This window comes from Pleurodeles waltl, chromosome 3_2 (genome assembly GCF_031143425.1).
Source record: "Pleurodeles waltl isolate 20211129_DDA chromosome 3_2, aPleWal1.hap1.20221129, whole genome shotgun sequence".
Lineage (NCBI taxonomy): Eukaryota > Metazoa > Chordata > Amphibia > Caudata > Salamandridae > Pleurodeles > Pleurodeles waltl.
Window position 1 is genome coordinate 54,549,126 of NC_090441.1, and position 13,086 is coordinate 54,562,211.

The 13,086-nt window shown below is 46.3% G+C and overlaps 1 protein-coding gene across 3 annotated transcripts in view; it reads left to right on the plus strand.

The window, feature by feature from the left end:
- The window catches only part of LIG3 (DNA ligase 3), a 424,911-nt gene that overhangs the window by 315,521 nt on the left and 96,304 nt on the right, over window positions 1-13,086 (plus strand). For 2 of the 3 annotated variants that reach the window (XM_069226761.1, XM_069226763.1), the window contains exon 20: window positions 38-103. The exons of the other annotated variant lie outside the window; for it this stretch is intronic. In XM_069226761.1, coding sequence (XP_069082862.1) covers window positions 38-103 — 66 coding nt within the window. The remainder of the gene's footprint in view (window positions 1-37; window positions 104-13,086) is intronic. 3 annotated transcript variants of the gene reach the window in all.

The following is a 13,086-nucleotide window of genomic DNA, read 5'->3' on the forward strand; positions in this document are numbered from 1 at the left end:
TAGCTTATAGAATTCTAATCCCATCTGCTTATCACAGGTGAAAATATCTGACCCCAGTCATCGTAATGGCCACAGCAAACCTGTGTCAGCAGAGTCTTCAAAGGTAACAGCTTATCATCTTACTTATAGCCTGGTTCTAGAATGTCCTGGACATGTACTAGAGCTGTCTATCTAGTGACATAGAACACATATTATGGTTGTATTTGCAAGTGGACAATTCATACCTAGTGTCACATTCTGAAATATTATGGAGCAGGGGACTTCTTGGGGACATAGTGTCACATCTGACAGTCATTTTCCTTAGTGTTACACTGGATGGTGTTGACATGTATCATGACATGTCTCAGTGGTGACTAATACTTGGGCTTTTCCCATTTTTGGCAGGGCATTCCTTAGGTTAATTTGAGTCGGAAATCCCTTTCTGACTCTCAGAATGGGTTTTGTAATCCATTCTGAATCACTGTTATGAGGCGGCATGAAAAGGCGTGTTCTTCTAATTGCAATTTGGAGTGAGATTTATGAATGGCTTGTGACCACAGCTCCAGTTGGCAACTCTTCAAAGGAGGTAGTAATCCTTTCCCAAAGTGGAAGCCAGTCAAGTTCAATAGCTTCTTCCTTAGGAACTCTGTTGAGTAGCCTTGTAAAGAGCAGGCAGTGGCCCCTTATGTCTTCCCAAATGGGAAACATTATTCTTTTTATTTCCTCTCCTACAGTCACTTGCAGTTTACCTTTAGTTGTATTCTCTGCCTTCTCAAGTGTATAGTATCTATGACAACTGTTAGTGTGTTTCTTTATGTTGCAGAGTATGCAATTCAAAAACTGTTCAAAGAGCAGAACAAGCAGCAGCTACTGTGGCCGATAGCAAGTGTAGACTAAATCATTTTGTGGGAACTGATGCTGCATGAAGTCCTCTTTAATGTGGAGGTATTCTCACCTATTAAAAAGTGTCCATGTGCCACACCTGTATTTTGAGTGTTCATTGAGATCGTGCTAATAATAGGGCAGATTGTATCACCTCAAAGGCAAATCAAGTAAGTATGCCAGTTGCATCAGGGCAGTATTTAGATAAAAAATATTTGGTCATTATTCAGAATGTAAGTCCAAAAGTTGGCTCATCAGATCTGAGTAAGAAGGTTATGGTCCATGAGGACTGATCCATGCCACATTCTCAGGCTAGCCTCTATGCAATTGATTTCTACTTAGATTCATTGGCTGTCAAAAATAATATTGGTATCTACTGAAAATCCATAAGGATCTGACCCTTTTGGATATACACTAAACACTCATGTTCTAAATGACAAATTACACCCTAGAGTACTAATTGTGCTTTTGAAGAAATGTTTAATGAACCACCCATCCAAATCAAATCATCAGTCATTTGTCATTATTAATTAGTTGTTGACCGATAGAAGGAAGGAAGTTCAGTAGTTCCCTCGGGGGGATTTTAAGGGATCGGTTGTCAGGAAATATCAATTAATGTAATATTATCTTGATATTTTAAGTTGCCCCATTCTGGCAATTTGGTGGAGATGTGGCTTGAGTCCCTTTGAGGAATAGAGGCAAAACTACTAAGTCAAAGAAATGTACCTCACTTGTTGGTGTGATACATACCAAGGCAGTTATCGAAAGATTTTAGCTTTTGCTCCTCAAGACCACACTGCAACTGCACCTAGGTCCAAACTGTTTCCGTTTGCAAAGTTTTAGGCCAGTCATTTAGAGGAAGATGGGGACGTAGCATTGAGATTATCATTCAAACCTCAGTAACAACTTTTTCTCACTCATAAGCGTTTAAAGAAAAAACAAAAACAAAAAAACCTCAAGACATGTTTACCACCAATTGTATTATTGGATTGGAGGCAGATTGAGTGTCTTTTGCTTAAATGTTGGATGGGGTTTAAGTATTTGACAAATTTTGTAAATCACACATAGAAGAGCAGTTGGTTTTCTACAGTGGTAATTGAAGCAGCAATTCTCTGTTAAGAGAGGGAGGGTTGTTTATTACAGAACATTTGAAGCTTACTGAAATGGTGAATGCTTTAGCAGGACAACAAAGTATAAGCACATTATCCCAACTGTTATGGACATTCATGGTTCCCTTTTAAATTTCTCGCCCTGTTGCCTTATCAACAAATCCATGTCAGACCAAATGACATCCCACCTGTCCAATACAAATGTAATCTCAGGTTGTTGATCCCTCATAGGGAAGGAATGCCCTGTCCAAAAGCTTAAACTCTTCTTTTGCTTCGGCTAAGAAAAACCACTTAAGCATGCCCTTAGACTCTAAAACACTGCCCCTCGCCTTCCAACCTTTCATTATAGAATCAGGAAGAAAACTGAAATCACTCCTTCTAACAACACATACAATCTCAGCTCAAGTCTAGGCCTCCGCTTGCAAGCCCATTGTATCACAGACTATTTACAACAACACTGAGATGTACCATTTAGATTCAACCCCCCCAGATTGTTTGTCTCTCAAATATATCTATATCCTCAGTTTCCTAATGTATTCCACCCCTTTGCATACACCCAGTGCTTTGCAGCCCTTTATAGATTAGATTAATTTCTTTCAAACACCATAAATACATACCTCAGGGCATGGAGGAAGTGGGAAGTACCTCTAACTGGCACCGCCTACTGGAAACATCTGCTTCTGGAGTTACAAGGGCAAGTTGATCTCTACAGATACCCTTCATTTGCACCTTCATTGCTAAGATTCTGTCATGTTCTGGTGAATGGAATACTCAGACTTTTCCCTTTGGGGAAAACTAGAGTACTAGGCACTGTTTTGGGAAAAGCTTCCACAAATAGTTGTTAGTCTGGCTCTGAATCCCATAGGTATAACTCTTCTAAAGTAGATTTCACATTTTTATGAGGTCATAGACTTTTTTCACCTTAATAGTGTGGAAATGTATTTTGCAGTTTTTGAATCCTCCCAGCAAAGCTTTCAGGCCACAGAAGCATAATTTAATCTCTCGCAGGGGATCCTCATCCATAGTCCTAAACACTGAATATTCCCGCCCACTTGTGGGGATCCCGGAGCACATATTAAAATTATATGTTATATATATATATATATATGTTCAATGGCATGTGTAGCTGCAGATACACATGCTGTGCACATCCCGCCATCTGGTGTTGGGCTCGGAGTGTTACAAGTTGTTTTTCTTCGAAGAAGTCTTTTCGAGTCACGAGACCGAGGGACTCCTCCCATTTCGACTCCATTGCGCATGGGCGTCGACTCCATCTTGGATTGTTTTTTTTCCGCCATCGGGTTCGGACGTGTTCCTTTTCGCTCCGTGTTTCGGGTCGGAAAGTTAGTTAGAATCTCGGAAAAAACGTCGGTATTGTTTGCGTTCGGTATCGGGTTAGTTACAACAGATCGACACCGAATTTAGAAGAGTTCCGGTGGCCCTTCGGGGTTTTTTCGATCCCCCGTCGGGGCCTGGTCGGCCCTGCCACGTGTGAATTCAAGGCTGATGGAACGGACCCCATTCCGCTTCTGTCCAAAATGCCATAACAAGTATCCGTATACGGATCAGCATCTGGTCTGTAACTTGTGCTTGTCCCCAGAGCACAAGGAAGATACTTGTGAGGCCTGTCGAGCGTTTCGGTCCAGAAAGACGTTAAGAGTCCGAAGAGGCAGAAGACTGCAGATGGCGTCGACGCCGACAGAACAAGAGCGTTTCGAGGAAGAAGAGGAAGCTTTCTCTATCCAAGAGTCGGACTCGGAAGAGCTCGAGGCCGAAGAAACGCCGAAAACCGTGAGTAAGACGTCGAAACATAAGACTCACGAGAAGTCAACAAAAGCCCAGGGGACGCCACCGCCAACAGGCCATGGCTTAACCCAAACAAGCGGTGACCGAGCCAAGGCACCGAAAAAGGGCACGCTGGTGTCGAAGTCATCCGACTCCGGTCGAGATACCGCCACACAGCAACCTCGGACCCGAGACATCGGCTCTGAGAAATTTCGGCACCGTCACAGCGGCACCGAACAAATTCGGCATCGAGACACCACCACGCCGAAAATTACAAAGGTTTCTTTGGAACCTAAAAATACCTCCGAAAAAGTCTCGGTTCCGAAACATCCAGCCTCGGAGCCGAAAACAGGTTCCTATACAGAGGAACAAGGATTGGCCTCCCAAATGAAAAAACATGGATTTGGAGAGGAACTTCAAGCTGTAGAGCCAGACTATACTCAAAGGAGGCTCCACATTCATCAAGACACAGGGAAGATAACCACTCTTCCTCCAATTAAGATAAAAAGAAAACTTGCCTTTCACGAAAAGGACAAGGAGCCACAGGCAAAGGTGGCAAAGAAAACAACTCCACCACCTTCTCCACCACCATCAGTGCACACATCACCAGTAGCAACTCCTTCACTGATGCACTCCCCGACTCATACTGCCATGAGTCAAGATGATCCCGATGCATGGGACCTTTACGATGCTCCAGTATCGGACAACAGCCCAGACTCGTACCCTACCAGGCCATCCCCTCCTGAGGACAGTACATCTTACACACAGGTGATCGCAAGGGCAGCTGCTCTCCATAACGTCACCTTGCATTCAGAACCAATTGAGGATGACTTCTTGTTTAACACGCTAACCTCCACTCATAGCCAGTATCAAAGACTACCTATGCTCCCAGGAATGCTAAAACATTCAAAACAAATCTTTCAAGATCCTGTTAAAGGCCGAGCCATAACTCCAAGAGTGGAGAAAAAATACAAGCCACCGCCAACAGATCCTGTTTATATTACAACGCAGTTAACTCCAGAATCAGTAGTTGTCGGGGCAGCTCGTAAGAGGGCAAACTCTCATACCTTGGGAGACGCACCACCTCCAGACAAAGAGAGTCGCAAATTTGATGCTGCGGGCAAAAGGGTTGCAGCACAAGCAGCAAACCAATGGCGCATTGCCAATTCACAAGCGCTTTTAGCAAGATATGACAGAGCGCACTGGGATGAGATGCAACATTTGATAGAACACTTACCCAAGGAGTTCCAAAAAAGAGCACAACAAGTGGTGGAAGAAGGACAAAGAATCTCTAATAATCAGATACGGTCTTCAATGGATGCAGCAGATACGGCTGCAAGGACAGTAAATACTGCAATAACAATAAGAAGGCACGCATGGCTCCGCACGTCAGGTTTCAAGCCAGAAATTCAACAAGCCGTGCTAAATATGCCATTTAATGAACAGCAGTTGTTTGGGCCGGAAGTCGACACTGCTATTGAGAAACTCAAGAAGGACACTGATACGGCAAAAGCCATGGGCGCACTCTACTCCCCGCAGAGCAGAGGCACCTTTCGCAAAACACCTTTTAGGGGAGGGTTTCGAGGACAACCAACAGAAACCACAACATCACAAACAAGGCCCACTTACCAAAGCCAATATCAGCGGGGAAGTTTTCGGGGGCAATATAGAGGGGGACAATTCCAAAGAGGTAGAGGAAAATTCCAAAGCCCCAAAAGTCCTCAAAATAAGCAGTGACTCACAAGTCACCCATCCCCATCACATAACACCTGTGGGGGGAAGATTAAGCCAATTTTACAAACATTGGGAGGAGATAACAACAGATACTTGGGTACTAGCAATTATCCAGTATGGTTATTGCATAGAATTTCGAGAATTCCCTCCAACAGTCCCACCGAAAACACACAGTATGTCGAAACAACATATAAATCTTCTAGGATTAGAAGTTCAAGCATTGCTCCAAAAAGAGGCAATAGAATTAGTACCAAAACAAGAACTAAACACAGGAGTTTACTCATTGTACTTTCTAATACCCAAAAAAGACAAAACTCTAAGACCTATACTAGATCTCAGAATATTAAATACATACATCAAATCAGACCACTTTAACATGGTTACATTACAAGAAGTAATCCCACTGCTCAAACAACAAGACTACATGTCAACACTGGATCTAAAGGATGCATATTTCCATATACCAATACATCCTTCACACAGAAAGTACCTAAGGTTTGTATTCCAAGGGATACATTACCAATTCAAAGTGTTGCCATTCGGAATAACAACTGCGCCAAGAGTTTTTACAAAATGTCTAGCAGTAGTAGCTGCACATATCAGAAGGCAGCAAATACATGTGTTCCCGTACCTAGACGATTGGTTAATCAAAACCAACACGCAAAAACAGTGTTCACGACACACAAATTACGTCATAGAAACCCTACACAAACTAGGTTTCTCAATCAATTACTCAGTCACACCTTCTGCCGTGTCAAACACAGCAATACCTAGGAGCAACAATCAACACAGTAAAAGGGATTGCCACTCCAAGTCCACAAAGGGTCCAAACATTCCAAAATGTAATACAAGCCATGTATCCAAACCAGAAGATACAGGTCAAATTAGTAATGAAACTCCTAGGCATGATGTCCTCATGCATAGCCATTGTCCCAAACGCAAGGTTGCACATGCGGCCCTTACAACAGTGCCTAGCATCACAGTGGTCACAAGCACAGGGTCAACTTCTAGATCTGGTGTTGATAGACCGCCAAACATACATCTCGCTTCAATGGTGGAACAGTATAAATTTAAACCAAGGGCGGCCTTTTCAAGACCCAGTGCCACAATGCGTAATAACAACAGATGCATCCATGACAGGGTGGGGAGCACACCTCAATCAGCACAGCATCCAAGGACAATGGAACATTCAGCAAAAACAGTTTCATATAAACCACTTAGAACTGTTAGCGGTGTTTCTAGCTCTGAAAGCATTTCAACCCATATTAACCCACAAATACACTCTTGTCAAAACAGACAACATGACAACAATGTATTACCTAAACAAACAGGGAGGAACACACTCAACACAGTTGTGTCTCCTAACACAAAAAATATGGCATTGGGCGATTGTAGGAAAGTACCATCTTGCCTGGCATGTTACCCCCATTTTTCACTGTATATATGTTGTTTTAGTTGTATGTGTCACTGGGACCCTGGTAACCCAGGGCCCCAGTGCTCATAAGTGTGCCTGAATGTGTTACCTGTGTAGTGACTAACTGTCTCACTGAGGCTCTGCTAATCAGAACCTCAGTGGTTATGCTCTCTCATTTCTTTCCAAATTGTCACTAACAGGCTAGTGACCATTTTTACCAATTTACATTGGCTTACTGGAACACCCTTATAATTCCCTAGTATATGGTACTGAGGTACCCAGGGTATTGGGGTTCCAGGAGATCCCTATGGGCTGCAGCATTTCTTTTGCCACCCATAGGGAGCTCTGACAATTCTTACACAGGCCTGCCACTGCAGCCTGAGTGAAATAACGTCCACGTTATTTCACAGCCATTTTACACTGCACTTAAGTACCTTATACGTCACCTATATGTCTAACTGTAAGGAAATGCCTCCTTGGCATGGTTGCCCCCTGACTTTTTGCCTTTGCTGATGCTATGTTTACAATTGAAAGTGTGCTGAGGCCTGCTAACCAGGCCCCAGCACCAGTGTTCTTTCCCTAACCTGTACTTTTGTATCCACAATTGGCAGACCCTGGCATCCAGATAAGTCCCTTGTAACTGGTACTTCTAGTACCAAGGGCCCTGATGCCAAGGAAGGTCTCTAAGGGCTGCAGCATGTCTTATGCCACCCTGGAGACCTCTCACTCAGCACAGACACACTGCTTGCCAGCTTGTGTGTGCTAGTGAGGACAAAACGAGTAAGTCGACATGGCACTCCCCTCAGGGTGCCATGCCAGCCTCTCACTGCCTATGCAGTATAGGTAAGACACCCCTCTAGCAGGCCTTACAGCCCTAAGGCAGGGTGCACTATACCATAGGTGAGGGTACCAGTGCATGAGCATGGTACCCCTACAGTGTCTAAACAAAACCTTAGACATTGTAAGTGCAGGGTAGCCATAAGAGTATATGGTCTGGGAGTCTGTCAAACACGAACTCCACAGCACCATAATGGCTACACTGAAAACTGGGAAGTTTGGTATCAAACTTCTCAGCACAATAAATGCACACTAATGCCAATGTACATTTTATTGCAAAATACACCCCAGAGGGCACCTTAGAGGTGCCCCCTGAAACTTAACCGACTATCTGTGTAGGCTGACTAGTTCCAGCAGCCTGCCACACTAGAGACATGTTGCTGGCCCCATGGGGAGAGTGCCTTTGTCACTCTGAGGCCAGTAACAAAGCCTGCACTGGGTGGAGATGCTAACACCTCCCCCAGGCAGGAGCTGTAACACCTGGCGGTGAGCCTCAAAGGCTCACCCCTTTGTCACAGCACCGCAGGACACTCCAGCTAGTGGAGTTGCCCGCCCCCTCCGGCCCGGCCCCCACTTTTGGCGGCAAGGCCGGAGAAAATAATGAGAATAACAAGGAGGAGTCACTGGCCAGTCAGGACAGCCCCTAAGGTGTCCTGAGCTGAGGTGACTCTAACTTTTAGAAATCCTCCATCTTGCAGATGGAGGATTCCCCCAATAGGGTTAGGATTGTGACCCCCTCCCCTTGGGAGGAGGCACAAAGAGGGTGTACCCACCCTCAGGGCTAGTAGCCATTGGCTACTAACCCCCCAGACCTAAACACGCCCTTAAATTTAGTATTTAAGGGCTACCCTGAACCCTAGAAAATTAGATTCCTGCAACCTACAAGAAGAAGGACTGCCTAGCTGAAAACCCCTGCAGAGGAAGACCAGAAGACGACAACTGCCTTGGCTCCAGAAACTCACCGGCCTGTCTCCTGCCTTCCAAAGAACTCTGCTCCAGCGACGCCTTCCAAGGGACCAGCGACCTCTGAATCCTCTGAGGACTGCCCTGCTTTGAAAAAGACAAGAAACTCCCGAGGACAGCGGACCTGCTCCAAAAAGACTGCAACTTTGTTTCAAGGAGCAGCTTTAAAGACCCTGCAATCTCCCCGCAAGAAGCGTGAGACTTGCAACACTGCACCCGGCGACCCCGACTCGGCTGGTGGAGAACCAACACCTCAGGGAGGACCCCCGGACTACTCTCCGACTGTGAGTACCAAAACCTGTCCCCCCTGAGCCCCCACAGCGCCGCCTGCAGAGGGAATCCCGAGGCTTCCCCTGACCGCGACTCTCTGAAGCCTAAGTCCCGACGCCTGGAAAAGACCCTGCACCCGCAGCCCCCAGGACCTGAAGGACCGGACTTTCACTGGAGAAGTGACCCCCAGGAGTCCCTCTCCCTTGGCCAAGTGGAGGTTTCCCCGAGGAAGCCCCCCCTTGCCTACCTGCAGCGCTGAAGAGATCCGTTGATCTCTCATAGACTAACATTGCGAACCCGACGCTTGTTTCTACACTGCACCCGGCCGCCCCCGCGCTGCTGAGGGTGAAATTTCTGTGTGGGCTTGTGTGTCCCCCGGTGCCCTACAAAACCCCCCTGGTCTGCCCTCCGAAGACGCGGGTACTTACCTGCAAGCAGACCGGAACCGGGGCACCCCCTTCTCTCCATTCTAGCCTATGCGTTTGGGGCACCACTTTGAACTCTGCACCTGACCGGCCCTGAGCTGCTGGTGTGGTGACTTTGGGGTTGCTCTGAACCCCCAACGGTGGGCTACCTTGGACCAAGAACTGAACCCTGTAAGTGTCTTACTTACCTGGTAAAACTAACAAAAACTTACCTCCCACAGGAACTGTGAAAATTGCACTGTGTCCACTTTTAAAGTAGCTATTTGTCAATAACTTGAAAAGTATACATGCAATTGAAATGATTCAAAGTTCCTAATGTACTTACCTGCAATACCTTTCAAACAAGATATTACATGTTAAATTTGAACCTGTGGTTCTTAAAATAAACTAAGAAAAGATATTTTTCTATAACAAAACCTATTGGCTGGATTTGTCTCTGAGTGTGTGTACCTCATTTATTGTCTATGTGTATGTACAACAAATGCTTAACACTACTCCTTGGATAAGCCTACTGCTCGACCACACTACCACAAAATAGAGCATTAGTATTATCTCTTTTTACCACTATTTTACCTCTAAGGGGAACCCTTGGACTCTGTGCATGCTATTCCTTACTTTGAAATAGCACATACAGAGCCAACTTCCTACCCTAACCTTTACCTGGTAAAGGTTAGGTGCAAAGTTACTTAGTGTGTGGGCACCCTGGCACTAGCCAAGGTGCCCCCACATTGTTCAGAGCCAATTCCCTGAACTTTGTGAGTGCGGGGACACCATTACACGCGTGCACTACATATAGGTCACTACCTATATGTAGCTTCACAATGGTAACTCCGAATATGGCCATGTAACATGTCTATGATCATGGAATTGCCCCCTCTATGCCATCCTGGCATGGTTGGCACAATCCCATGATCCCAGTGGTCTGTAGCACAGACCCTGGTACTGCCAAACTGCCCTTCCTGGGGTTTCACTGCAGCTGCTGCTGCTGCCAACCCCTCAGACAGGCAGCTGCCCTCCTGGGGTCCAGCCAGGCCTGGCCCAGGATGGCAGAACAAAGAACTTCCTCTGAGAGAGGGTGTGACACCCTCTCCCTTTGGAAAATGGTGTGAAGGCAGGGGAGGAGTAGCCTCCCCCAGCCTCTGGAAATGCTTTGTTGGGCACAGAGGTGCCCAATTCTGCATAAGCCAGTCTACACCGGTTCAGGGACCCCTTAGCCCCTGCTCTGGCGCGAAACTGGACAAAGGAAAGGGGAGTGACCACTCCCCTGACCTGCACCTCCCCTGGGAGGTGTCCAGAGCTCCTCCAGTGTGCTCCAGACCTCTGCCATCTTGGAAACAGAGGTGCTGCTGGCACACTGGACTGCTCTGAGTGGCCAGTGCCACCAGGTGACGTCAGAGACTCCTGCTGATAGGCTCCTTCAGGTGTTAGTAGCCTATCCTCTCTCCTAGGTAGCCAAACCCTCTTTTCTGGCTATTTAGGGTCTCTGTCTCTGGGGAAACTTCAGATAACGAATGCAAGAGCTCATCCGAGTTCCTCTGCATCTCCCTCTTCACCTTCTGATAAGGAATCGACTGCTGACCGCGCTGGAAGCCTGCAAACCTGCAACATAGTAGCAAAGACGACTACTGCAACTCTGTAACGCTGATCCTGCCGCCTTCTCGACTGTTTTCCTGCTTGTGCATGCTGTGGGGGTAGCCTGCCTCCTCTCTGCACCAGAAGCTCCGAAGAAATCTCCCGTGGGTCGACGGAATCTTCCCCCTGCAACCGCAGGCACCAAAAAGCTGCATTACCGGTCCCTTGGGTCTCCTCTCAGCACGACGAGCGAGGTCCCTCGAATCCAGCGACTCTGTCCAAGTGACCCCCACAGTCCAGTGACTCTTCAGTCCAAGTTTGGTGGAGGTAAGTCCTTGCCTCACCTCGCTGGGCTGCATTGCTGGGAACCGCGACTTTGCAGCTACTCTGGCCCCTGTGCACTTCCGGCGGAAATCCTTTGTGCACAGCCAAGCCTGGGTCCACGGCACTCTAACCTGCATTGCACGACTTTCTAAGTTGGTCTCCGGCGACGTGGGACTCCTTTGTGCAACTTCGGCAAGCACCGTTTCACGCATCCTCGTAGTGCCTGTTTCTGGCACTTCTCCGGGTGCTACCTGCTTCAGTGAGGGCTCTTTGTCTTGCTCGACGTCCCCTCTCTCTTCAGGTCCAATTTGCGACCTCCTGGTCCCTCCTGGGCCCCAGCAGCGTCCAAAAATGCCAAATGCACGATTTGCGACTAGCAAGGCTTGTTGGCGTCCTTCCGGCGGGAAAACACTTCTGCACGACTCTCCAAGGCGAGAGGGATCCGTCCACCAAAGGGGAAGTCTCTAGCCCTTTTCGTTCCTGCAGAAACCTCAGCTTCTTCTGTCCAGTAGAAGCTTCTTTGCACCCGCAGCTGGCATTTCCTGGGCATCTGCCCATCTCCGACTTGCTTGTGACTTTTGGACTTGGTCCCCTTGTTCCACAGGTACCCTAGATTGGAAATCCACAGTTGTTGCATTGCTGGTTTGTGTCTTTCCTGCATTATTCCTCTAACACGACTTCTTTGTCCTTAGGGGAACTTTAGTGCACTTTGCACTCACTTTTCAGGGTCGTGGGGAGGGTTATTTTTCTAACTCTCACTATTTTCTAATAGTCCCAGCGACCCTCTACAAGGTCACATAGGTTTGGGGTCCATTCGTGGTTCGCATTCCACTTTTAGAGTATATGGTTTGTGTTGCCCCTATCCCTATGTTTCCCCATTGCATCCTATTGTAACTATACATTGTTTGCACTGTTTTCTAAGACTATACTGCATATTTTTGCTATTGTGTATATATATCTTGTGTATATTTCCTATCCTCTCACTGAGGGTACACTCTAAGATACTTTGGCATATTGTCATAAAAATAAAGTACTTTTATTTTTAGTATAACTGTGTATTGTGTTTTCTTATGATATTGTGCATATGACACTAAGTGGTACTGTAGTAGCTTCACACGTCTCCTAGTTCAGCCTAAGCTGCTCTGCTAAGCTACCATTATCTATCAGCCTAAGCTGCTAGACACCCTATACACTAATAAGGGATAACTGGGCCTGGTGCAAGGTGCAAGTACCCCTTGGTACTCACTACAAGCCAGTCCAGCCTCCTACATTGGTTGTGCAGTGGTGGGATAAGTGCTTGAGACTGCTTACCACTCTTGTCATTGTACTTTTCATAAGAGAAAAATATACAAAACAAGGTCAGTGTATATACACATAGCCAAAAAGTTTTGCATTTCCTCTTTTCACTCTTTTCTAAGTGCTGAAAAGTACTTCTAAACTTTCAAAAAGTTCTTAAAAGTTTAAAAAGTTTTTTCTGTCTTTCCAAAAAGTTCTGAAAACTTTTTTCTCTTTTTCTATCACTTTAACTCTCTCTAAAAATGTCTGGCACAGGCCAAAATGTTGATCTGTCCAAACTTGCATATGACAACCTTAGCTGGAAAAGAGCAAGGAGTCTCTGTATAGAGAGAGGTTTGAGTGCAGGGAAGAATCCTTCCTTGGAACTGTTACTTAACATGCTTAGAGAACAGGATAAGGCCATAGGTGCCTCATCTGTTGAAAAAGTACCTAATAGTTCTCAGTCTGATTCAGGGACTCCCCCAGGAAAAGATTCAGGAAAGAAACTTCCTAGCCT